The 26,567-nt window shown below is 40.1% G+C and overlaps 1 protein-coding gene across 7 annotated transcripts in view; it reads right to left on the bottom strand.

Moving 5' to 3' along the window:
* The window catches only part of SLC20A2 (solute carrier family 20 member 2), a 56,885-nt gene that overhangs the window by 13,479 nt on the left and 16,839 nt on the right, over positions 1-26,567 (bottom strand). For 2 of the 7 annotated variants that reach the window (XM_079305491.1, XM_079305494.1), the window contains exons 2-8: positions 18,510-19,059; positions 13,605-13,745; positions 12,292-12,377; positions 10,170-10,266; positions 8,056-8,172; positions 7,203-7,406; positions 5,175-5,763 (exon numbers count right to left, since the gene is read on the bottom strand). In XM_079305491.1, the coding sequence (XP_079161617.1) occupies positions 5,175-5,763; positions 7,203-7,406; positions 8,056-8,172; positions 10,170-10,266; positions 12,292-12,377; positions 13,605-13,745; positions 18,510-18,798 (1,523 nt within the window). In that variant the 5' untranslated portion in view covers positions 18,799-19,059. Of the gene's footprint in view, positions 1-5,174; positions 5,764-7,202; positions 7,407-8,055; positions 8,173-10,169; positions 10,267-12,291; positions 12,378-13,604; positions 13,746-18,509; positions 19,060-24,725; positions 24,811-24,892; positions 25,077-26,567 lie in introns of those variants that run through there. The other 5 variants (XM_079305490.1, XM_079305492.1, XM_079305493.1 and 2 more) reach the window with 5 other exon arrangements.

Raw genomic sequence — 26,567 nt, 5'->3', positions numbered from 1 at the left:
GGCCCTTCCCTCCTTTAATCCCATTGCATTTACTTTAGGAAGAGGGGGGAAAGGTGAATCCTACTGCTGTTTGTGTGCTCTGACCTAAAAGTCCAGTAAAATCTGTATGAAGGTGAGAGGAGAAAGCACTTCTCTACGTATTTTGGGCAAGCACACATTTCCTAATTTCTCAAACTACTTTGCTTAAAAATGGATTCCCTATCTAGTAGCAGTCAGCTTCCCTAAAACCACAAAAAGAATTTGTAGAAACATAAAACAAGCATATATTTTTACTGCAGTTCTGAAAGAGTTTTAAATCCTGTTGTCAGTAATGTAGATTATATTGTTTGGATAATGACAGGCATCCTTTCTCAAACTTGTGCCATAAATCTATATGGCATTACCTGCAGACTCTAACTCCAATGACCCTTTATCCTAACATCTAAGCAAGAATACACAAGGGGAGACCTGAAGTCCTCCACAGGAAATGTAATTAGAGCAGACACATTCAAACAATTTATGTAGCAGGAACTCAGGAAAACTGAGATCCTGTGAAATGACCGCAGGCAGGTTTCTCCTCCCTACAGCATGTACCAGCCAACCCTCAGCACTGCCTGTGCCTTGGCATGCACAGATATGGGTGGTGGCACGGTCTGCGGTCACCCTGCTCAGCTCCTGCCACCCTCATGGCACTAAACCAACCTTCCTCCATGGCCCAAATCCATGGGCCCAGGTAGCTGCCTGTCACACAAGCCAAGGCACACAGGTCACACCTCCAGGATTTTTCCTGTAACAGCAGGAGGGATGGCCTGAGGCAGAGAAGGAGGGTAGTAAGGGACAGAAGAGGCTGCCCATTTATGGGAGAAGGAATCTGTGTGAGAAGTGACTAAACATATGCATGGACAGGTGTGTAGGAGTAAAAGGCTCAGGCTTTCCTCACAGCACAAACAGCATATTTTAATCAGCAAAACTCACACTGACCTGCAGCATCTGTCTGTGGGTCACCAGGCTTTGATTGCAAGAATTCAAGAAATAACAAGCTCCAGAGATTGCTAGTGTCAACAAAAGCATCTTCCTGTTTGCTAGGATATGGAGCAAACACACTGTTTGCTCACAGCTTTCTCATTCCCAGCCCAGTAGCAAAGCAGCCACAGCTACAGCCACCCTGCTGGGCAACATGACTCCCTATTCTTTTTAACACACAGCTGCCCCAGTCAGCATCCTTGCTGATGTCAGCCTGAGCATGAGCCCTGATGGCTACACACATCAGCTCCTACAGCAAAGATGGCTCATTTTGTTATGAAGCTAAAAACCATCATCTCAGAAGAAACTGTGGTCTAACTACCCCAAGAGTTAGTTAGGAATTAATTTTGCAGTCGAGGGCAAAATATTTATTTAACTCTTCTGGTCCACGGCTAAATCCTGGACAAAGAAGCAAGAGAGATCTCCATATGATCTTCTGTCCACTAAAGTTCAGTCCAAACTATATGGGGCATTTCTGATCCATTAAGTTTTTCTGAGCTGCATCACAGTGCAGTCTATATTGTATACCTCATGTCAATCATTTACCCTGCAATCATCTGCAGTTTTTAAGTTTCACATTAGCCTCTTAGGGTTAGCAGACCTTTCTATCCACATCCAAAACAGCCTGCCCAACTGCCTTTGTTTTTGAGAATTAGTTAATTCAGACATGCTTTCAGACTTTCAAATACAGCATAAACCCAACAGCTTCAGCAACTGTTCTGCTATTTGTTGTTACACAGGTAGGCTGCTGTGGCTACAGCACAGAAACTCTAGATCACAATCCTGATGCATCAGCCTATATCTACAGAAAAATAAGCTCAGTCCAACTCAACCATAGGTGCATTTAATCCCTGCTGGCCAACAAAGCCCAGCCCTCCTAGCCTCTCTGGAAAGCTGGCTCTGAACAAGCATTTAGAAGCTGGCAGTTCTCCTTGTGTCACGCTCCTGGCCCAGGTCTTTTTTCCATCCTGCTCTTTTTATTCTCCCACTGCCCTTGCAATGACCTGACGCGTTCTCTTTGTGCTGGGGTGCTGAGCCAGTGGGACCTGCTCACTTGGCGCCGCTAATTAAGTTCAACAACAACATTTTTTTCAGCGGTTCTGTCCCAACACATTTAGTTGGGATTTTAAATTCTTTAGATTTCATTCAGCCCATGTGCATGGTGGTGTCACAAGGCTCTTGGCCTGGCTCAGCTGGTCCCAGCCCTGGAAGGGCTCCAGCACCCTTGACACAGTGCACATAAGCTTGGTGGCAGGGGCAGGAGAGGATGGTCCGAACAAAACAGTCACCCAAATAAGGTGCTACCATCACTCCCTCTTTCTTTTAACACACAGCTGCCCCAGTCAGCATCCTTGCTGATGTCAGCCTGAACAAGAGCCCTGATGGCTACACACATCAGTTCCTAAGCAAAGATGGCTGATTTTGTTATGAAGCTAAAAACCATCATCTCAGAAGTAACTGGGATCTAACTACCCCATGAGTTAGTAAAGAATTATTTTTGCAGTTGAGGGCAAAATACTGATTTAACTCTTCCAGGTCCGTGGATAAATCCTGGACAAAGAAGCAGGAGAGATCTCCATATGATCTTTTTTTCACCAAAATGCTGTTTAGACAAACTATATGGGGCACTTCTGATCCATGAAGGTTTTCTGAGCTGATTAGCAGTTCAGTCTGTACTGTATGCCCCATGCTTAAATATGCTCTAAAACAGGTCAATCATATACCTTGCAATCACGTGCAGTTTTTAAGTTTCATATTGTTTTTTTATTTTTCTCTCTTTGCTCCTCTTATCTGCTCCTGTCCCTTCAAGGAATACCAACAAACAGCCTGATGGAAAATAAACAGAAAACATGGCACAAGAGTAAGTTCTGGGATATGGAAAGAAAATGTTGCAGTCAAGTGCAAAGAAAAAGATGTGGACAACAGAGGTGCTGTCCTAAATATATGAGTGAGGAGTGTAAAACCAAATGCAGGGGAAAGCAGGATTTTAACAATAGGATTCAAGGCTGAGGAAAAACATTAGAGAAACAACTTGATAGCAGCACCTAAAATGAGCAGAAGGAAAGTGTAAGAAGGAGGGAGATGAAAAGATAGCAGTCATCAGTGGAAAATGGACAGCCAGGGCTTACTTTCTTACATAAATGTTAACAGAAAGCTGTGCTACTCATTAGGTTCTACTACATCATTTTTTAAACAATGCACTGCCTTTCGAGCTCGGCAGATCTTCATGCAACATGGTGGAGCCAAGACATCTTTTGCTCCACTAGACGAAGACTGGCAAAACACCTCTGCTATATGATCCACAGGATAGATATCTGCATTCCCAGAGAATTTTATCTACTAAATCTTTTAGGCATATGAAGGCGTCTTTAATTTTATTGTTTAGCTGGAACTCAGTTCAATTGCAAGGATGGGTTCCTACCCAATCATAGACATATGACCATCTCACTGCTTTTCTACCAGCTTTGAGAAAATAAAGCCAACTTGCTCTCTAGTTTTGCAGTTACATGAATTCAGCCTAAGAAGAAGTTTTGGAATAAACAGCATTTAATGAAGAAGTTTCCTGGCAAATTTGATAGGATCACCAACAGAAGTGGGGATCTGAAAAACACTAAAAACATATGAATTTTTAGGAAAGGATATTGCCATGGTAACAAGCTAGTCCAAATGCAAAATTCTAAGGTAATCAGGGTGTAAGAGGCAACAACACATACAGCACAGAGTCTGAACTTTGTATTTCATCCTGACCAGCTCCTGTCAGTACCAAATCTGATTTCTGAACTAACTGCATCCTTACAGATCACTTCTAACAAAATCAACTACCTTTTCCTCCTACACAATGCTTGCATAAACATGTGAGTCCCTGAGGAGTATGCATAAGTATCACCTGCAGGGAAAAAAGGAACTGTGGCACCTGCTGAGGTAGGCTGTGAACTTTCTGCAGTGGTATTTCCCAGGGTGCATTACAAGAAATATCAGCAGTCTTTGTTCTTATCCCTGTGTTCTCTTCAGCACTTGCTGCTGATCACTTGCAGGGCTTGGTTATTGACCCCCATGTGTCCTTGCTCTTGGCCAGTATGCTTAGAGCAAAGATCTTTTACAACAGAGACCATCTGAGAGGAAAGAAAGCTACACCACTGCCCTCTGATCTAGAGGATAAGGGGACTCTGGACTCCTTCCCAGGGCCAGATCCCTGTGGATACCAAGGAAGTACAAAAGGCTCTTCAGAAAGCCCTGTTCTGAATTCCCAGGATGCTGGATGGATGGGGAGCAAAGACACATGTTTGTAAGTGTTTTCACAATGAGTTACGAGTTAAATTAGGAGGCTGACAAGAACAAGGAGCACTAAGTGTTCTCCTTGTAGAGTGGGACAGGGTTTGCCCATAAGGCTAAGGAGGACAGTGAAAATTATGAACACTGTAAAGTCCTGCTGAAAACACTGAAACAGACACCCTCAGGGCATGGCTAACAAGGAAAGGGTCAAGTAGGAAGGGGACTTGGTAAAGCCCTAGCCACAACCCAAATAAGGACAGCTGCTTCAACAAGCCACTTGAGAGAATTTCTCAGGGGACCTTATCATGATACTGGAAAAAGCATCTATTAAATATCAAATGGGTTGCTCCAGGTCTAGGGAAGAGGCAGTCCAGCCAAATCCTAAAGGAAAAATACACAGTGTTCCCAGAGGCACAGCAAACCCACCTGAACTGCTCTTCAGCCACATGCCACCGAGATGGTGAAGGGCTGTGACAAGAGATGACATTCATCTAACGGCAAAAATAGTCTAAAACCTCTTGTGTGCTGAAAGTTTCTACTTTTGCAGTTAAAATAGGCTGCAAATTCTGCAGAGCTGGGACTGTCCTGTTTGCTTTTACAGCTCCACCATGTTGGGTGGAGTCTCAATGCCTCCAAGATTGCCAAAATTAAATGCAAATTAAACTAATTAATTCACAGTTATTTAGCAGCAAATGAAAAAGATTTTGCCCTTGATAAGAAAAGAAACCATAGACTAAGCAGTGCAATTCCTGGAAAGCACAGAGGACATTGATGATAGACATCCCTGATGATCATCTACCTGCAGAAATGATTGTGCTTTTCAACCAGACAGGCTGGCAAACCTCACTCCACATACTTGAACTGTAAAATTGCTGGTTTGTGAGATTTCATCCTCTTACCTGACATCATTGCCTCCATGTGCAAAGGATCCAAAGCAGGCTGTTAAGATCTGGAGGAAGTGGAAAAGCAGATGGACCTGAGAGGTGTCTTTCTCTTCCTTATCCTCTTCCACAGGATCAGCGGGGGGCCGGTTAGGATCTGCGAGTTCAGAGGCCAACTTCATTTCCACCCCACCTTCCTCCGCCTCAATCTCTGCCTCAGCCACTGCATTGCAATAGCTGGAGTAGCTGTCATAGCGCACTCGCTTCTTGGAGTAGGAAACAGTGTCTCCCACCAACTTCTCACTGTCTTCTGGAGTAGATGTATCCGCTGCCTTAAAGGAGGAATGCACGGGCATGCCACAGATAGCAGCAGTGTAACAAGTGTAGCTGTTGTTGCGCCTTAAGAGTTTGTAGTTGTTTTCTGCAGTGGGCCTTTCATCACTGGCCCTGTCCAGGTGAATTTTGTGGAGCAAGTCTTTGTATAAACCTGAGTCCTTGTGCACAGTGTGATAAACGTGGCCATCGCTCCTCACGTGGCCATCGAAGCTGAAGGTGCCATTGGAAACAGGTGATTTCACCGAGGTGTGCGTCACTGAAAATGCCCTTCCTAAAAAGGCAGAGATTTAGAGGTTTTCTTTACACAAAATGCAATACAAAGCCCCCTTCCTCCAACACAAGACAACAACGTGGCCAGCATCTGAGAACACAGGACAAAGAAGATCAATTTGCACTACATGCAGTGAATAAGCCATTCAATTCACTGCAAAATAAAGTCTCTCATCTTCTGTCCAAAAAGAGCTTTGTTCCAGTGCTGAATCTCCTCAGATATGCTGTATGACCTGCAGCAAGTCACTTGGGATAAGCTATTCAAATGTGATACTTGATGGTTATATCCCCAGGTTCTTTGAAAACACAAATTTCCATAAAATTCCTTTCTTGAATTTTATTCCTATTGAATTCCTTGCTTATAAAGCAAGCGCTACTTTTTCTGAGGTTTTGTCTACATTGAATAGGAATAATTAGGATTTCAGAAATGTGGTTTACTGCAATTTCATACTGGGACTTGTTTAAGAGACATTTCATTCATACTCATTTATTTAGAAGACATTTACATAGCTTTTAAAAATAATTTTTAAAAAGCAATGAAAATATTGATGTTCGGCAGAAGTGTTTCCTTAGCTATTGCAACATTTTCTATATAGTAGTTCTCTGAACATGATGATCTGTATACATTTAATGTTAGCATACACTATAGGACACACATCAAAATGTATCACAGGTAATATTTCTGAAGAAACTGTCTTTTTCATTTCCTGACTTCCTGTATTTTCACTGTGCAACATTCAGAATTGGGTTTGGCTATTTTTAAACTGGAAGCACGCACTCTAAGGGCTCCATATCATGACTTATTTGATTTTGTAAGAATTGGTTGAATATATTAGGCATTCATTAACCAAATTACAGGGCTTTGTAGATGTTAGCAAAATGATATCAAAGTCAGCAGACCGCTAAGTGCAGGGGGTTTTCCCACCACGTGGCAGAGCAGAAAGAGCTTATGCACACAAGTCTACCTCTTACAAATATATGTTCAGAAAACAATGTGTAAGATTTTTCTAGTGGACACGCTCCAAATGGTCATACATTTGTCAACTAAAGTTCAAATCTTTTCATCTCCTATTGTAGTATGCTAATCATCTTTATGCTGAATTTAACCTTCATACATCAGCAATCTTTGTGGTCTGTATTTTTCCACTGCTTGATAAGATGGAAACACTGTTAAGAATACAAAGAAAACCAATGCAAAAAGGCAAATAATTTTTTTCAGCTGTTTCTAAAACTGAAATACAGCTAAAAAAAATGCAATTGATTTTACGTCCTCTCCAGAAAATGTCACTTGTAAATGAGCATCTTTCCAAAAAAGTACTGAAAAGGGATTATGGAAATTCCAACACAAATTTGCTATTTATGGCAGAGACCTCCTTGCAGTTAAGGAACCTCGCTGAAACAGGAAGAGAACAAACTCTCCAAGTTGTTTTAGTTCCTTACCATACGGTACACGTGGATGGTTTCCATTTGCAATATTATCTGATGCCCCTGCAGCTTCTGTTACTGAGCCAGTAAGGGGAATCGTGCTCTCATCAGATACTTTGGCACCAGGAAGCTCTTTAAAGACTGGTGTTTCTTCATCCTGAATTTTATCAAGACTTTCATCTGATATCCTTGACAGTGTAGCATCTTTCTTTAACCGGCCTAAGGAAAGAATAGTACTGTAATTTTAAACCAAACCTATACCTCTTGTTACTTAAATTTCCACTGTTTACATCAACAGCATGGTTTAACTTGGCTACAATAATCAAGCTTCATTTCATACACACACCATTCATTTCTAACACTTTACTATGCGTATTTGTGAAAATTCTACATCTTTGTTTCTTCTGATCAAATTCACCAAAGTAGGTAACTGAAGTAAAGCACAGAGCAGTTCATCTATTAATGAAATCTGAAACTTTTCTCTGCATTTGTTGAGAGCAGTAAAGCAACTAAAAGCTGTGATCAGCCCAACTTACTGTAAAGATAAAACAGTCACTTAAAGGTGATCATTCTGACAGGTTTTTTCTCTTTTTCTTAATAAAACAGATACCAGATTATATTCCAGGTTTTATTTTCCTGTTTCTGCTAGACTCCAGAACTGAGCACTTAAATGGTTTGCTTAACAAGGTTTGAATTTCTACCACTGCAGCTTTTTCAGAGTAAATTGCACAAACACTTGAGGAATAATTTAGGCACATCCTGCCTGTGGGTGGGGACTGGACTAGGTGACCCTCAAGGACACTCCCATCTCTGAAATGTAATATTCTGTGATTTTATATCACTCACATTTCATAAAATAACTACTTACTTTCTATTTTTCTCTTCATCCAGGGGCACACAAAAATCCAGACTAAGACAGCAAATACTAAGGACACACCAACTGATATAAGAGCAATGGCCCACATAGGCAGGATCAGTCCCAGTACTGTAAAGACAAAGAAAACCAAAGCAAGCCATAAATTAACATGACTTAATTATCCCAAGCAGTGGAAGAGCAGTCTGTTGCAGAAAAGCCAGTTCACAATTCAGAAAACCAACATGAAGGAGCTGATGACTTGTAATGTATTACCAGCTATTGCAGTATTTAAAGGTATAGTTGACATGGAAACATTTGCAGGTTTAGTCTTCCAGTTTCCTGTTGCCCCACTGGGATGTTATTTCCAAAAGAGACAAGGTTAAAACCCCCACATTAAGGTTGCTAAAGCAAGTTTGCAGTGTTTTCATAAATGAAGGCATGTTAAACTGTGTTGCCCATTAGGTTTAAGTGTTTACCTGACCTTTGCTCTGGTCCATAAAGCCTGATGCTTAGCTTGCTCTAAGCCCTGATTTGCTTATGATATAAGCTTAATGCAGCAATCCAAGGCTGAGGCTTTGTCCTGCAATGCACAGCAACACCAACAACTCTTGTTTCTGTAATTATTCCCCCAACAGAGATCCTTGCACTTGTTCAATGAAACAATCTGTCTCCCAGTAAAGAAAGAGCTTGGAATCTGATCTTTCAAACCCATATATACATTGCCTATCTTGAAATCTACATGATTAATTCATCCTTGTAAGTAAATGTTGCCAGAACAGAAGCCTTGGAGAGTAAATATGTATTTCCCCAATATCAAAAATAGAGTCCCACCTTTGTATTCACACGCTTTAGAGACTGTTAAGCTGAAACAGAGGGAACATTAAGATTCTTATTTATTTTGCTTAATGAGTCACTGCAGAGTGCCTGACCTACTTCTGCAGTACAACTAATGAGGAAAGAAATGTGAGTTATACAGCTGATTTACTGTTAAACATCTTGGATACACAGCCAATTAGACTTAAGAGGAATAGAAATGTTACCTTCAAATTGGAAATGTGTCAAGTTTTTTATTAATTCCAGTAATGCTATGCGATGGAGTAGGGTCCACCAACTGCATTTATTTACTACATCTAGTGTGTTGGATTTTAGAGAAATATTTCCATTCAAAAAAGTGTCACTTTCTAAGCCTGCTTTCTTAATTCAGGGCCATGTTCAGAAGTCTATCTTCAATTGCCCCTTCATTCATAGCTCTTGGACAATAATCTAATCTAAAGATAACATTTAATTGCCAGAGTCTTCAAAAAGGTAGTTGAGATCACTGAACATCTTTGTTCTGAACCCTTCTGCTAGAAGTGTGTGCTTAAATTTACCACTTCAGTAAACCATAAAAATATAAATGCAAATACATAAAATAAAATGTGAGAATATAGATATACAAACATAAATACAAGAATATGAAAATCCAACTAATACAAAAATAAAAATTCAGATATAAATAGATATAAATATATGTATGAATAAATACAAGCATGTCAGTGCACATATAATATAATACAGAAATATAAAAAAACTCCTTTGACTTCATTTTCTTCTACTGACTTGCAATCAAAACACAACACCAAAGAAACAAGATGCATTCAATGAAGAAACATGCTTGGGGAAACATGCTTGCTTCTAATCATTAAAGGGAAATAAAGAAGTAATTTAAATAACAGTCTTGGAGCCAGATGTGCCAGAACACTGACTCTGCTGATATCAGTGGAGTGAGAGCAGTGCACTGAGTGCAGACAGCACTTGCTCTCCCAGCCTGCTCTGAACCCTCACTCCTTGATGCACAAACCTAGAATACTTTTGAGAGCTTAACATGGGCCCAAATTTACGTGCCAAAGCTGCATCTCAGTAACTTCCTTTCCTCTAAAGGGGGATTTTTTTTTTGTAGCTGTGCTCTTCCCCAGAGCGATCAGGAGGGTGTCACAAAAACACACACACACAACTAGAAGCATGTGGGGAGGTGAATTATTTACTCTTGTCCTTGTTGGAGGGCAGGAGGAGATAACCCTGTGGTGTCTGGTGATTCTGGCAGAGCATCCTCACACGCTCCCTCCCATGCCTCCCAGCTCACTCACCTGGTGCCCCAGTGTACATGATGGAAAACACATTAATAGCTATGGTAGCAGCATAAAACACCGGGAGTGCGTGGAGACCATTGGGAACAGGGTCTTCCTGCACAGAAACCATGGAGAAAAGGAAATGTTAGTTGGATTTCACACCAGATTCACGTCAGCATGAACCTCCAAGTGGAAAACTCGTGCTCCCAAGTCAGTGCCAGGCAAGTGGTGCTTTTACACATTGAGGAAAGGATGGCAACCTGCTTGGTTACACCCAAATCCACAATGCTAGTCCTGGCGAGTACCAGCACTCTGGGGAAGCTTGACACTGTTAATGGGAACCAGGGATATTTGTTATACTTTTCAGTCAGCTGCAGACCTGCTGAATGACCTGGGGGCAGGTTTCTTTCTGCAAGCATCTTCTTATTTATTTTGTGTCCAAGATGAGGAGTCTCTTTCCTTTAACACAACTTAAGGGTGCCAAGCATGAGAGGGGTTTGATGTTTTGGACCAGTGCTACAAGCAGAAGTGCAAAGCATCCATCTCAAAACCATATCCCTAAACTCTCTGTTTTGACCAAGACAGCCTGGCACTTCCTACCAGCTAGCAGAAATCTCTGAAATCCCAAGTGTCTGGCTGTATTAAACAGGTAACACACACTAGGTGAGCTGGCAGTGTTTAGCACAGCAACATTCAGTGTATGCTGCCCACTGCATTCTCGTGCTCTCAGCACTCTCAAGGAGACGCAGCTGACAGCGCAGTGGAAATGCACCGTGTAAGCCATGGACAAAGCCTTTGTGAGGGACTGCTTTGGCCTTCTGAGGGGCTCCACGTGCTTGCAAAGAGCCTGGCAAAGCTGAGGGCTGCCTAATGTGGTTTTACTTCTTGCTGCCATGAGCTGTAAAAGGGAGCTGAGAATAGGCTGTGGCCACACTGTGCTATGCCCCGATCCCCAGCATGATGCATATGGGCTGTATTTGCAGGGCTGGCTGATATTCACAGGCACTCCCAACAAGGGCATGGGGCCCTATACAGGCCACAGACTCACAAACCAGAAAGCTGCTTTTTTTAATGCATGCACACAAGTCACTATCTGCTTAGGTCAGAAGTTCTACAGATCTTACTGCTTTGTGAATGGCACAGACAGCAGCTGGGAGACAATTTCCTTAATTTGAACTTTTTCTGCTTCTTGAATGCTTAAATAAGTGGCAAAGTTCACATTATTTTGATGGCTAATTTCTTAAGTTGCTAGGATCTAAATACAATTGTGGAACCTTTCCTTATCTTTTATGCAACTTGAGTTATTTTTTATTTAAAGCTGAATCTAATCAAATCTATCACCTGTTTTTATCACTGACACTTATTTAGAGCAGAAATAAAGAACTATGAAGCTGAGGTTACAGGTGGTGCTATTTATAGCAAAAGAATTAATCCCTCATCTATTTAAGTTCCCTGCTAATATAACTGCTATATAGTTAACTGCTAATATAGTGTCCCTTATTTTAGGTCACTGTCATGCACTGCACTTCCCCATTTTAGCAAGTTGAATGGTGTAAGAGAAATGGAAAAGGCAGATAAAAGTGTTCAGGTTTCCAGTTCATGCTGGGTGGCTGGCAAGTCATCTTTTGCATTGGAGATAGATGGACTGATGTTACCTCAAGTCACTAAAACCAATTGATTCAGGTTTCTTGAGATATAGGCAGATGCCCATCTTCTAATGTCTGATGTGCTGGAAAACCACATCTTAAAATCTCACAACTTTAAAATACTTATTAGAGTATCTCCAAGGGAGGACTGTTCTGTTTAAATTACAGTCAGAACAGCTACTGTGAGGCTAAGTCGATGTCAGCAAGTGCTAATATAGAAGCAGACTCAATGCACCATCCTCTGACCAAACAGAATATACAATATTAATTATCACATAGCACCTTCTAAGTCTCAAACACTTTGTCAAATTACTTTCTGTGAGCTTTCAGAACTGCTAAGAGCAGGCATAACTCAAATGGCTATTAAAAAATTACTAGTTACCTGTCCAAAAAGAAGGCACAAACTCTCAACTCTGGAAATGCCAGCACTCAAACTGGAGGCTAAAACACAACATTCATACTAACCACTCATTATAATAGTGAGATTTCTTTACCTTGTTTAAAATGAAGAATCTGATCAGCACAAAGAGGATTCCAGACATCAAGCCAGATAACAGTGGGGAAATAAACCAAGAGGCAACTGTGTTGAAGAAATAATTAAATTTGAAACAAACAATATTCTTGCATAATAATTAAGTACATTGTTAATGAGAAATTAATTTAAAACCATTCCTGTACAACTGGAATGAATGTTTTATATGTTTACTTACAACTGGTGTAACTCAATGTCCACCAACACTCATGAAAGTCAAAGTAATGCTAAGCACCATTAGAAACAACAGCCAAAGCATTTCCTGCTAATTTTGCAAGTTTAGCAATCAAACTCATCAGGAAAGTTTCTTCTAGTTTGAATCAGAGTAGAAAAAAGAAAGCACTGTAATTTCCTAATCACCATGACCACAAATGTTGCAAGCAAGTGGAAAGCAACTGCATCTAGCAGGATGCCATGCTGCTCCCAGGTAAACAGTCTCAAGTTCCAGAACACCACAGAAGGATGCACTGTAATATATGATGCATGTACACTTTTTGCAGGCAAGCACTCCAAGTATCCAGGACTGATTTAACTGAAGTAGGTGGCAAAGCTCCCACTGATTTCAATAAAACCGGATTAGAGCAGCACTCTGGAAATCTCATCCACAGTGATTTATTGTTTGCAGCATGGCTAACAGATTGATTCTGCTGTCACTGAAAACTCTTTTACTATTGAAAGAATTTTTAAAAATACATGCATTGCTAAAATTCTAATATATTACCATTACTTCAGCATAAAATCCTTTTAATAGAGACTTTAGGCTGCATCTTGAGTTCCAAAGGCTTCCAAAACAGTAACAAAACACTCCACCACATCTCTGCTTGGATGTGCCACTGATCTTGGCAATGGGAGGCTGTGAGTTAAATGTGCTGTATGCCCTGAAGGTGGTGGGTGGAGAAACATGACTGTGGGCATTCACATGATAGCATTCACATTGTTGAGTGCAAGTACAGGGTAGTATTAGCTGCCACAAAAAGAATTAGAAGAGGAAGAATGTCACCTTGAAGCATGTTTCTTGAGGGACAATGTGTCCCCAGCTTACCACTGGGGAAGTATAACTTTCATCTTACCCCCTTCTCCACTGGAGACACACTGCAGCCCTCAATGAACATGGCACTAGTGCATTTTCTGAATGACACAACTGGGGTGGAAAATAATGAGGGAGTGCTATCAGCACAAAGCAGATTTCTGGGAATGTTTTTCACAGGCAACACACACTATTTCACATACCCTCACACATAAAAGGAGACTTCTACACATAAAAGGAGCACTTACCAATCTTGACAAGCTGCATCCACTGGACACCCTGTGTGCCAATTGCCACCAGAGAAAATCCAATCGTAGCACCTACAATGCAATGGGTCCCTGATATTGGGAGTTTCAAGAACGATGCAATTAGCTGCCAAACAGCAGAACCTAGAAACAAATTAATCATATGGTATAAACAACAACAACAATAATGTAACACAGAAAATTCTTTGCCATGTGCCCACATTCTTTTACAAGTGCTGCCTACACTCCTCATGAATAAGAGAAATTTTCTAAAGAGAGTTTTGTTCCTATTTTGTCTCTAAAAGCAGATACTGAGACAGTTTAATAGCAGCTTTGAATGCTACATCTTACTTATGACTGCTAACGGCTAACAGCTCCTTATAACTCACAACAGTTCTGTTTTCAGTACTTACAGCCTGTCTGATGAAGTACACAAACTGCTCCCAGTGCACATCAAGCTTAGAAATCCTCATTCTTGAGAGCTGACCCTGGAAGCATCCAGGTGATCAGCGTGAGGAGGCATTCACCATTTCACTAGTGAACTATCTATACTCTTAAACTTGGATATTCCCAGAGAATGGCTCAAATTGTGAGACAGAGAGATTTTATGCTTCATCTCAGTGATACACAGCCATCCAGTCCTCTACAGGAAAAATGGACTGAGAAAGAATGACTCTCTCACTGCCTTCATCTGCAGCTCATTGCTGCACTGAAGAAATTCCAGATTGCTGGAAAGGCTTACGTTAGTCATGGAGAAGCCAAAAACACCCCTGGCATAAGGAAATAAATTCCCCTAGCTAACTAAGGGACAGTGGTTAATGGTCTGTACAGTAAATGTAACATCTGGTGTTCCTGCAAGGCATCTGGGAAGGATGCTGGCCAAGAGTGCAGGAGAAAAAAAGTATCTCAAGCACCACTTTCAGGAGTTAGATCAGACAGAGCTGGCCACCAAGCTCTTGAGCCTTCTGCTCCTTGCTCTGACTCCTTTTCACTTTGCAAAGACACATGATCCCTGCTCCTCTTGCAGTGGCACTAACCTCAGGACACCAAAATATTTTTGAGAGAGACACAAGCTTTCTGTGGACCTCCCCTAATATTAGAGAATTCTTACAAAGATCTCTTCTTTATTTTAATACTTCATGGTCATAAGACTAAATCTTCATGTATTGAATCACCAATGGCAGCAATCAGACTGCCATAAGAGATCTTGAATTTTCTGGCTCATGCCACCTATCTTAACAGATCTGCAGCAGATACGGGTAATAAAGCAAGGTCACTAAACACATGCTGGCAGATTACCCAAAGTTTCAACCTCCAACCTCAATTCCAACATGAGATGATGGTTTGAAGGTCTTGAAACAGAGCCATCTGCAAATGGTGATTTGCTGGTATCATATGTGGCTACATTTGGAAGTCAACCAGTTTGTAAAACTGATCTCTCATGGCATACTATCCCAAAACAACTGTTACTTCTCTTGCTAGTGGAAATTCTAGATCAATCAAGGAACACCTGCTCCTTAATTTTTGGCTTATTTTTCCCTGTACAAAAATAAAAATAAAAATAAAAATAAAAATAAAAATAAAAATAAAAATAAAAATAAAAATAAAAATAAAAATAAAAATAAAAATAAAAATAAAAATAAAAATAAATAATGTGAAACCTTTGGCATGAACTTAGAGACCAGCAAATGGAAGTGAGGAAAAGGAGAAATCAGATGGTTACATCTGAAAGAAGCCAAATAAAAAGATAAGCTACCATAGATATATAATTACAAAATACTCAGTATGAGAGCAGGGGAAATGCAACCAAGCCACAGCTGCACTGCAAATGTCTAGTGAGAACTAGGGATTTATTGTCAGGAGAAATAGAGGGAGTATGGAACTATTTCCTGTTTATTTAACTTCATAGAATCACAGAACAGTTTGTGTTGGAAGGGACCTTAAAACATCATCTAATTCCAAACCCTATGCCATGGGCAGGGACACCTTCCACTACACAAGACTGCTCAACTGAAAACAAATGGGAGGGAAAGAAAAAGGTGGGGGAGGACCAACAGATGGTCTGAGAAGGACAATGCATAATCCAAAGAAGTTTAGGGAAGTACATTAAGAAACAAAAAAAAAACCACAAAGGAAGCCAGAGCAGGATTTTACTCTGGGACTTGCAGTGCTTTAACTACCTACATCAAAGATTTAACTCTCCTTTAGCATAAAATGTATGCTCTCAATTTTTTCCTTTGCAAAACTAACTTAGGAATCAGGATGCTCACTAGGCTGATCCAGACCCTTCATTCCTGCTCACACCATGGCCCACACTTTTTCCTCTTGGTTAATATACCCTAAGACAGAGGGCTGGCTGCAGACTGCCCTGACCAGGAGTTGCCTGCACCAGCATTTGGCCAGGGTGCATTTGATGCTCCCCTGCTGCTGAGGGCACCATCCATTCTCCTGAGGCTCCAGTGCCCCACGCCATCTGTAAGCCCCCATCAAATACCATGTCACCTGCAGGACTAGGTAAGTACTTGGCACTGCTAATCCTGGCTGGGATGTCCTCTCTGTTAGCAGCACCTCCTCAGTGGCATCAGCTGCTGATTTCAGCTTGCACCAGACCCACTAGAAGAACACACAGGCAAGTCCTGACAATAACCTGACAATTAGTTAATGCTGGGCAAGTACTACAATTTACCCCCAAGATCAACAGTCCTTAACCTTTCATAATAAACAATGTGCTACAAATTACTACAAAATGCTGCATTTTAATCCCATTACTTCCTGCTTCTGTTCTCTTAGGAGAGAAGGTTGACCTGAAAATTACATCTACTGTTTGCTGCAAGCATCAAAAGATCTTCCACCAACATCTGGAAAGAGGATACAGTGGTCTCTCCCAGACTGTTTACTCATTTAAGCCTCATTAAAATCCAGAAGCTAAATCCATTTGCAAAAACATAATCACAGGCATGAGAGAACAGGGTGGGGGAAAATGCAGAACAAAAACAGAAAGAGGAAAAGAAAACATCCAAGAAGGCTCAGAGAAAACACATAAAAAATACCATATATCCAGAAAAAAGCTGAAAATGGATTTGAGGGGAAAAAAAATGAAATCTGCATTTTGTAACTTCTGATTAATTCAGACTTATAATGTGGAATTTCTTCTTAATGCTCCTCCTGGAAGAAGGGAATGCAACTGGTCATGAAGTTCACACAGGCTTATGTAAATACGCATGCAAATAAGTTGTTTTCTTTGAGCTTCTGGCCAGTTGCCTCTGCAGGGGGTATCTGAGACTTAAAACTTTGCCCTGCCAGGATCAGGATACCAGAAATAGATACAGAAAAGTAAACAGACCCTTCCTCAATGGGAATCAAGAGCACACAGGTCACTTATGTTTCAGACGGTGTGCAGTGCTCCCGGCTCACATCCATGGGAAAAGACAGACCCATCTCAGCAAGCACAAGGGTAAAAGATGAAAGTGGAATGGTGCTAAAAAGCCACCCTACACCTTGAGGGAAAGACCAGACACCTACAGCTGACTCTGCAAGGTATCAGGAAAGAGGAACTGATGGCGGGGGAGAGGGTGAAGGGCAAGAGCACTTGAGGTGGCTTTCAGGTGGGACCATCTGTGGACGTGGCTGCTGTCCCAGAGATTTCTTGGTAACCAAACCCTGCTTGCCCCTTGGGCAAGGAAAGGTGGCCAGTCTTCAGAAGGCTCAGAAGCAGCCAAAGAACCAAGGGAACTACCTCCATACTCTCAGGCACACAAAGTCACCTCTGACAGCTCCAGAAACTGTCACTCAATATCCATTTTGATCCATATAAATAAAAAAAAATTTTTTAAAGGCACTTCATTTTCCCTTTTCCCAAAGGAAGCAGGAAAATAACCCTGTGTAGTAAATCTCTGCACAGACTCACCTACCTCCTGTGTAGGTCTTGCATAAAAAGTGTGAGGAGGTTAGAAGGGATAGGTGGAAATAATATTTAGGTCAGGTTTAAGTAGATTTAAGGAAGCAAATCTTTAAGTGGACCATGCCTCTCAAGCAGAGGATGCTGTGATGCTTGTGTAAATCACACCACCCCGTCAGGGGATAGCACCAACCTGCCAGACTGAGGTGGGAGGGCTGGCCCCTTGCTGGGGCTGCCTCTCCCACAGATAAAGGGTTTCCTCCCTGCTGCCTCCTGCCCTTTAAAAGCAGGTTTGCTCCTTGAGGAAGCTCTCTAAACGCTCACAAAGCATTGCACATAAACAAAGAGTAAATACCGTGGCTTAATGTTACTTACCTCAGAATATGCTGTTTGCTCTGAACAGAGATTTAGTTAACTACAAACAAAGCAAGGGGCAGACTCTAAGGTACGCTGACGTGCTGTAGTTTGGGTCAGAAAACCTAAAGGTACCTTAAGTGTGGGATTATCTTTACTGCTCCCTTAGTTTTGCTGTAGGCAAGGGTAAGTGTAGGACTAATTGCAATCACTCAGCCAGGCAATCAGTTTACACAAATGTGTCTGGATTTTCTGTAACTTCTTAAAAAAAGATTCCTTCTCATACATACTTATTGCAAACTGCTGATTCTGTAGGATCTTGTGTACAGACACAAATGCTAGGCTTTTATATTTTCCATTTACCATCACAAAAATCTCCAAAATATTTTTTTTCAGTATTTTATATGTATATAGGATACATGGTGTTAAACATGTCTTTTCATCTACTAATTAAATGGCTGAACCATTCAAAAATGTAAATTATTAGAAGCATTTAAAAAAACATAGGAGACTTGAAAAGGAATACAGGCCCCTGCATTCACACAGAAACAAATGTGCAGGTCCAGAAGCTGGGAAGACTTAATTAACAGTGCTCACAATTGACACGGTGACAAATACTGAACAAACATTACTTGGAATAGGAAAGTATTACTTACCAACCATTGCACTCACTTCTCCTGCCATCAGCAGTGGGACAGTGTTGTTGTACAGGTTGACATCAATGATACCTTTCCGAATCGTTTCTCCTACTTTTGCTCCCAGTAATACTGAGCCAGTGGTTTCAAAAACTGAAGCCAAAATGCAAGCTTGGCGTAAAGTAACAACACCAGAGCCCACAGCCGTTCCAAAAGAATTTGCAACATCATTCGCACCAACCGAAAAAGCTAAAATAAAAGCAATGATAAAACCCACAATGACCATCCACAGGTACTCATCCATTGCCATCTTTCCCAAACTGTAGATTAGCTTCCCCTTTGCAAATAGTTAATAGTCAAGGCTGGAGGGCACCGCAACGGATTTGGAAAGCAGATTTCTTGTAAACAATGAGTTCTCTCTGGAAAGTGCTGGGTAGTGTTAGAATGTGAAGAAACTGCTAACTGCTGATTTTCGAACTACTATAAATACTGTTCATTTGGCTGCCTTCGGTCAGCAGTGAAACACATTCCATATTTTTCTTCCAAACTGGTAGGACTGCGATGTTCTGTCCTGCAACAGAGAAACAAAAGAAAAAGGAAAAAAAAAAAAAAAAAAAAAGAAAAAAAAAAAAAAAAATAAAATTAAGGGGGAAAAAAGGGGGAATATTCAGCAGAGCTCATAACAATGCACGTTTTCAGAAGCAAACAGATGATTTAAACCCACTAATGGGGTCCTACCTCAGCATGTGACTGCTCTAATCATAAAGCAATTCAGAAAAGATTCAAATTAGGTCACCTCCAAAGCAATATTTTTCTTGCAATATCACTGACCAAGAAAATCTTTTGAGCAATTTAAAAGGATTAGAAAGTTTGAGAATTTTGTTTGTGTTGAATTTAGAAGCAGAGCAATAAGCCCTCTTTCTAGGAGGAGGATTTCTCTTGGCATTTTGCACCCAGTGAATATAAGACATATAGAGTACAATATAGAGTACATAGACCACACTATAAAGCCTGACTCCCAGCTGATATATAACACCTAGCTCCACTGATCTCAGCAGAGCTTTCAACATTTTATCAGCTGCAGCCATGGATAGGCTCCTTTGAAAAATTATTTTATATGTATGCCTAGGAAACACCACTGAAAATACTCTGAAGAACATTAATATTCATCTGTTGTTATTATCACAGAACATGCAGAAAGAATACAATTTCCTGACAGCTTTTAAGTCACTGAAACAGCACAATAATTTCAATATTTCCATGTATCCCTTCTGGTTTAGAGAGTCTATGAAAAAGATGCAATGAAAACATTCAATTCTCTGTTTTTTCCTATAGATAGTTAACAATTACTAACAGTTACTATATTCAAACTACTGTCACAGATATCTTTGAGTATTAATTTTGAAAGCTTCAGTTTTATGACTGCCTTTTGAATTACATCTTAGTCCAATAAAGGAGTAAGCTCTTTCAAAGCAACACAGAGAAAGGGAGTTTAAAATATAAAACCTTCATCATCCAAAAGACTCTTATATAGAGCAATAAGGCCCACAGTGATGTGAAGATGGTCAAAAGCTAGAAGCAAATTTTCCCAAACCACCAGCCTCCTCCAAGGGCTAATTCTCTTCTGTTACTGGCCACCACAAAGACGTCCTGTGGTCCTGTGGCAAGGAGTTAAATGAACATTTAGCAGCAAATAATGCATTAGCCAACTTCATCTCTTTTAAGAAGCTCTTCTAGAGAGCAGGGGATGTCAGATTAAAGCTCTGAGCCCACCTCCTGCTCACCATTTCCCCACAGTCACTTCAATTCTATACAATATTCCCACATGCACAGTTTCAAGATCATGCTTAATTTCTTTCAATGACCCAAATGCAATTTGGGTTCCTGTGGTAGCAAGGAGGAAGGGTCTCTCAAACCCGTGAAATAACAGCAAAATTGAAAAATTAAAAGAGATTTTGCATACTCCTGAGGTCCTGGATTCTTGAGAACAACCAAGAGGAAAATAAAACATCTATCCATAAGTGTTAACTCTTAAACTGACGTCAAGGATTGATGCTTTCGTTGCATATACATGTTCAGCAAAAAAGATGTCCCTCTTTTTTACTGCAGGCTCCTGGCTGAACAACTGTTGCTCCAGTCTTTTCCAGATATGGAGCAGACATGAATCCTTGAATGCCTTACACTCTAAAATAACATTTCAGAAGGTCTTAATGGCTAAAAACATTTGTATAAGGATTTTTATACTATGAGATAACATGAGAAAATGAAGCATGTTTTCTGATTGAAGACTTGTTGCTTTTTTATCATTCATGAGCCCTTTATAATTCACTCAGCCCATTGACTGGAAAAGTACTTGACAGAAACAGAAAAGGTTAATGATATTTAGAAGAAACAATTATAGTTAGCACTTGTTTGCCTGTAAATGATGACAAAACCCCACTAAAAGAATTTGTTTTAAAATTTCTATTATGCATGTCAGATTTTTGCTAGGAGATGAAATACAGGACTAAGATCTTTCCTTGATCCTGGAGATTAATGATTAAGTTCTTCATCCTGCATGCATTTCCACAGTACTTTTGCCAAGTTAGCCTCAGTGCCCCAGTTTCTTCTCCTGAAAATGGGCAAAGCTGACTGAGGTCCATGCATGCATCCACAGACTGTGATTATACAAGACCCATTTCTTTGGACCAGCTAGATAAAAGCACACCCTTATTCCCAATAGAGATCTGTCTTTTCTCCACTTATCAACCAACCTACCAATTTATTGTAGTGACCCAATTCCTGGAACTGAGATAAAGAGCAGGGCAATTGTGACATACCCCCACCACAACAGAATTCATGGGACAATGTTTGCCAAATCTGGCTCCTCCAGCCACAGCAAGTTCCTGCAGTTTCCAAAATAAACCACTAAGTCACAAGGTTGCCTTTATTAGCTTCCCTGGGAGAGGGTGGGGTGAACTCCTCCAGATGGTCCCAAAGAAATTAAGACTTCAAGTGTGTGTATGTATGCTCCTAAATCGTCTGACGAAGGCCAAAGAGTCTCCAAGAGACTGTCAGCAGGGCTTTTGGCAAAGGGCTCTGAGAGGCAGCTACATAAACTCCCTCCCTGTGAAATAGGATATATGGCCTCAGGAGAAAAGGATGTCTTAAGAAGTCACCTCTCCTGTCATTTTATGCAAGGTGATGGTTCAAAATAGAGCTTCCTCCAAAACTTGAGTGGCTCAACTTGATGTCCACTGTGTTGGCACAAGCAACAGCACAGCAGCAGCCAAGCTGTGTCTTTAACAAAACAGAAATCAAATGTAAAAAAAGAGTAAACACATGTTAAAAAATTAACATGTAAAATGTCTTTGAATGGCTAGGTGTTACTACTTCTAACCTTAAAAAATGGTAAGAGATTTTAAATGCTTATAAAAAAAAGACAGAAAAAAAGGCACACCTCTGCTGAGCAAGTTTTCAGAAATGAAAAATATCCTGCAAAGCAGGCCAGTGACTAAATACAGACTAAATCTTGTAGCACACTTCTTTCTAGAGCCCAAAATACATTTGGCATGCTCAGACATGCTGAGCTATGCCCCTCATCACCTAATGTAACCCAAGAGCCTGTGGTATTTCATGTTGTTACTGGGATGAAAAAGAAACTGGAAAAAACACCATGCAATAGGGAATGGCAGGTGATCTGCTCCATGTGTGACACCTGGAAGTCACCAGCCTGTGTCCCTCCTGTTCTCACTTATATTTCATCAATGTGCCTCTATGAAACCCAAATGCAATTCAACCTGACCTGCTGGATCCTGGGAGATCCTCCCATTTACCTCTGGGAATGGTACCACCTCTGCAATCAGATGTGCTTTGCTACCACAGCAGACTCTGAAGGGAAAAAGTACATCTTCCTACTTAGGCTTTGGACATCTCTTCCTGAACCAGCCCACCCTGTTCTTCCCTGCTGCAAACTCACCCTTGGGCATTAGCAGGGCAGAGGAATTGTGTTAGGACCAGGGAGCTGTAGGACCTGAAGCTTGAGAATGCATCTCTGATTGCTGTTAGAGAAATGTGTAGAGATGACATTTCAAGCTGTAAGAAGCTAATTCTGCATTAAAGCAAGTTTTTTAGCTACAAGAGTTTTCTTATGGTCCATAGTCAGTGTACTATACCTACAAGGTTTGAGGTGAAGCCTTTTAAGTGGACTTAGAAACTTGAACCTCAATGAGAAAAATTTGATTTTTGGAAATTCTAAGCATGTTCCTCTGCTTCACTAGGAGATGATCCAGACATTCCCCTCAGACTGTATTTTGTTGTTAACTAAATGGCTTGTTATAGCTCTGTCAACACAGAGTGCTATTTCTTCCCTAAGGGAGAGATGAGAACAAAACCTAGGTAAAAAAGCACCTCTATTCATGCACAATGATAAGTGAATCCTAAGGAAAAAGTTAGGATTTCGTGGTAATCACAGGATTATTTTAGGACATATTTATATATGAACATTTACTAAGACAGGTCTCCAGGAAGCTATTCACAGTACACTACTAAGCCTAGACAAGTTTTAATGAAAAAAAATAATACTAAATTTGAAAATCAAAGAAGTCAGGGTTTGGGGATTTTTGTTTTTGCTGAACAAATTGCTGCTAAAGAGAACAGAAAAGTATCTAACAGCAGGAATGAATGGATAAATAAAAGCTCAGGACTACGTTCAAATTCTAGAGAGGCAATCAGTGCATTACCCACCAGCAATCCAACTGTGTGGCATAAAGGAACAAACAGAGCTCCCATAAATGTCCTTTAATCTTCTCTTCACTGAAAATCGGGGAAGAACCTATAGCACCTGTGAAACACTGAAAGGTATGCAGCTCATACCATATATAAATCAGGCTGTATGTAGCTCTCCTACTCTCAGAAGTTGCCCCATGCTGCAGCTGAAAATTTTCTTCTATTCTGTATGGGACAGAAATTCTGTAATGTCCCAGTTTTAACCAATTTGTTGTTGCCCAAGTGTGAACAAAATTCAAAGGACAGCAGTTAGTGTAGCATTTCCCAAAATAATTTTTATGACTACTCTGCTTTGCATTACGGCAAGGCAGACAAGGGAGGACAATTTCTTTTCCTCTGCCGTGTTGAAAACAGTAGACGTTTTGTGATTGACAGAGGCACTGAATTTGTACTGACAGGCAGGTTCACTTCTAGTTACCAGTGGTTGAAAAGTCTGTCTAAAAAGCTCACCAGACAGCAGCTTCTGGGAGGTTAGCCCATATCCTCTCTATTTCTGTATGTTGCTTTTTATATAAAACCGATCTGTCAGATTCCCACCTATGTGTATAAGCTCAGGCCAGATCTGGCATTCCAGTCTATGGGTACTAAACACAGCACTGCATAGAAACCAAGCCTGATTTATAACCAGAGCTACTCATATCATTCATATCAATAGTCCTTATCATTTCCAGTTCATGCCCAGGCCACAAGGCTCAGAAATTATTTACTTTAAATTATTAATGCTACATTCATTATATGAAAGGTAGTATTGAATAAAGTGGTTAAGGCTGAGAACATCCCTATATGGCTCTAAATTACATGCACAGGACTTGTCACAAGGCCAAACATTATGCAAGTTTAATGTTCCAGTACACTAAAAGCACTCCCGACTTATTATAAAAAAAATCAATTACCACATCAGCAGAAGCAGGTTTTGTATCAATCAGTTCCTATTTTAACACATTCACAATGTGTTTAAGCATAATTCATGCTACTACTTGATATGGAAACAAGACTGAAGTTGATAGCTTTCCAAGGATTCCCATCCAGTTTAACATTGCAGAGAGGGACTGTCACTGTTAGCTTCCAAAATTTCCAGAGGATGCTTCCTTTTCTTAGTCCCTATCAACCTTTTGTTCCCATCACTGAAAGGTCAAAAGTGGATATAAAATATCTAGCATGATATTCTGTTGCGGAAAACATTCACTAAAAACACAGACAGAAGTCAGCCACTTTAAGCAATTCTACAGACAAGTAAGAAAGGTGAAGTATCAACAAGTTCTCATGCATTTGCTGATAATATATTTTTCTCTAACTAAAGGACAATTTTATCCTTCAGTGACTGAACAAAGTCTTTTTAACACACAAGTAGTTTTTATGACTCAACACTAAAGATTTTCAAGATCCATTCAGAGAAAACAAGTGTTCATGGTTACAGAAAACAAAAAGAAAAAAAAAAGAAAACCATGCAGAGAAGTCTTTAAAACTCACCCAGTATTTAAAAGTTGTTTCAAGAGAAAAAAGAGCTAAGTTCTTCTACCAACCTTCCCTCCTGATTGGAAATACAGGTTGAAGTCTAAAATAGACATCCTATCATTCAGCACAGTCACATCTGAACATGCAAACTTTCAGAGGGTAGAAAGAGGGCTATAACTTACACCAGGCAGTCCGGGGATAAAATTCACTCCGGCACAGGAGAGCACACAAGACAACACTGAGAAGCATCAATTCGAGTCCTGATTCTTATTCAGTAGGTGAAAATCTGCCTCCTCTTAAGCAAAGAATTCTGCTGGGGGTGGGCACTGATAAAACACAACACTGCGTCACAACTGCACCAGAGACACAAACCAATCCAATGAAGCTCGCATTAAAAGCAACAAAATGTTCCCTCCCCCTCACCCCCCAGGCACAGGCATAGACAAGAAAGGAAATCTCATTTTTGACTGTCAGCTGGGTGTTTTGGTGAGATCAGGTAATCCCTGAGGAACCCCAGATCTATTTGCAAGCACACTTAAATGCACTTTTAATTCAAGTGCTCGTGACAGTAGGGTACGTACATCCAATTTGGGAATGAAGTTGAATGCTTGCTACTTTATCCATGTCAGTAGAGGTCCCACAGGCTACACAGACTGCAGAAAGTTAAAGATGTGCACAAGTTTTGACTGGATCAATGCCTAAGCAAATAACTTTACTTTCAACAGTTCAGCCTAAATTACCCAATCCAGATTCCTTCAACTGCTTTCCTTTAAGTGGGAAACATTTTTGCACAAAAGTCAAGGCAAAACTAATGTTTGCCTAAAAGTACCCAGTTCAGCTTTATATAAAATATTTGCTTTAAGACTATATAATGCAATTAAGCCATCATATTCAGCAAAAATAAATTAAAATCAAAACTGCATTGTCACAGTTAAAAAGCTGACAGACAAAAATTTATTTGGACACATTTATAAATTTATCTGCTAGGTTTTACTCCATTCTGAGTCACTAAAACACGTGTAATGACATTCCAACTTAATAAAATTAAATCTGTAAATTTCCTGCATCCTGAACATTTGAAAAAAACCAAATCAATTCAGATTTGTAAACACAGTCTTGGCGCATAACAATTTACTCATCTATTTTTTCAAGTTTGAATAAAGGATATTTCTTAACGAGAAGTCAAAATTTTCTGAATTGGTTAAATTCAGCTGCACATCTGCAGGGGTTATTTCGTAAAACTGAAAAGTGATTTGCATTTCTTAAGAAAACTTACATGGATTAGCAAGCTTATATCACCTCCTAAAAAGAAGTAGGGCAAAACTCCAACTAGAAATCTGCAATGAAGAAATTATATTAAAATTTTCACCTCCCCCAAAAAAATGTATCTATTGGGCCATTATTATTTTTAAGAAATGCTGATTCTTTATTTAAGGTTGACACCCAACTATAAGTCTGTAATATAGCTGCTACCTTTATGAAAAGCTACATCTCTTAAGTCTGGTTGTGATGCCTTTCATTTGCTTCTGTAATAGCTGGCAAACAGGCTTCTAGTTTTTAGAAAACTGAGAGGCTAAAACTTTCAAAGTGGCTTTCCCTTATGGACAAAAGCAACATATTTTAACAACAAGTACATTAATCTCTTCCTGCAGATTATATATCTTAATACTTTTTTTGGCTTTATTTTTTTAACAAGTAGGATCAATCAATTCAAGTGAGAGTAACCATAATTTTGTAAACATTAAGTCAGCCTGTATTTATAGATCTGGATTCCAAAGTTTTAAGAGAATGAATAAACAAGCCCAGAAACTTCTTCTAGCACTTATTTAACTTTATAAATTTAAAAACCCCCTGTAT

Source organism: Erithacus rubecula, assembly GCF_903797595.1.
Source record: "Erithacus rubecula genome assembly, chromosome: 5".
Lineage (NCBI taxonomy): Eukaryota > Metazoa > Chordata > Aves > Passeriformes > Muscicapidae > Erithacus > Erithacus rubecula.
Note: the sequence above shows the minus strand (reverse complement) of the source record. Positions and strands in the feature narration are given on the sequence as shown.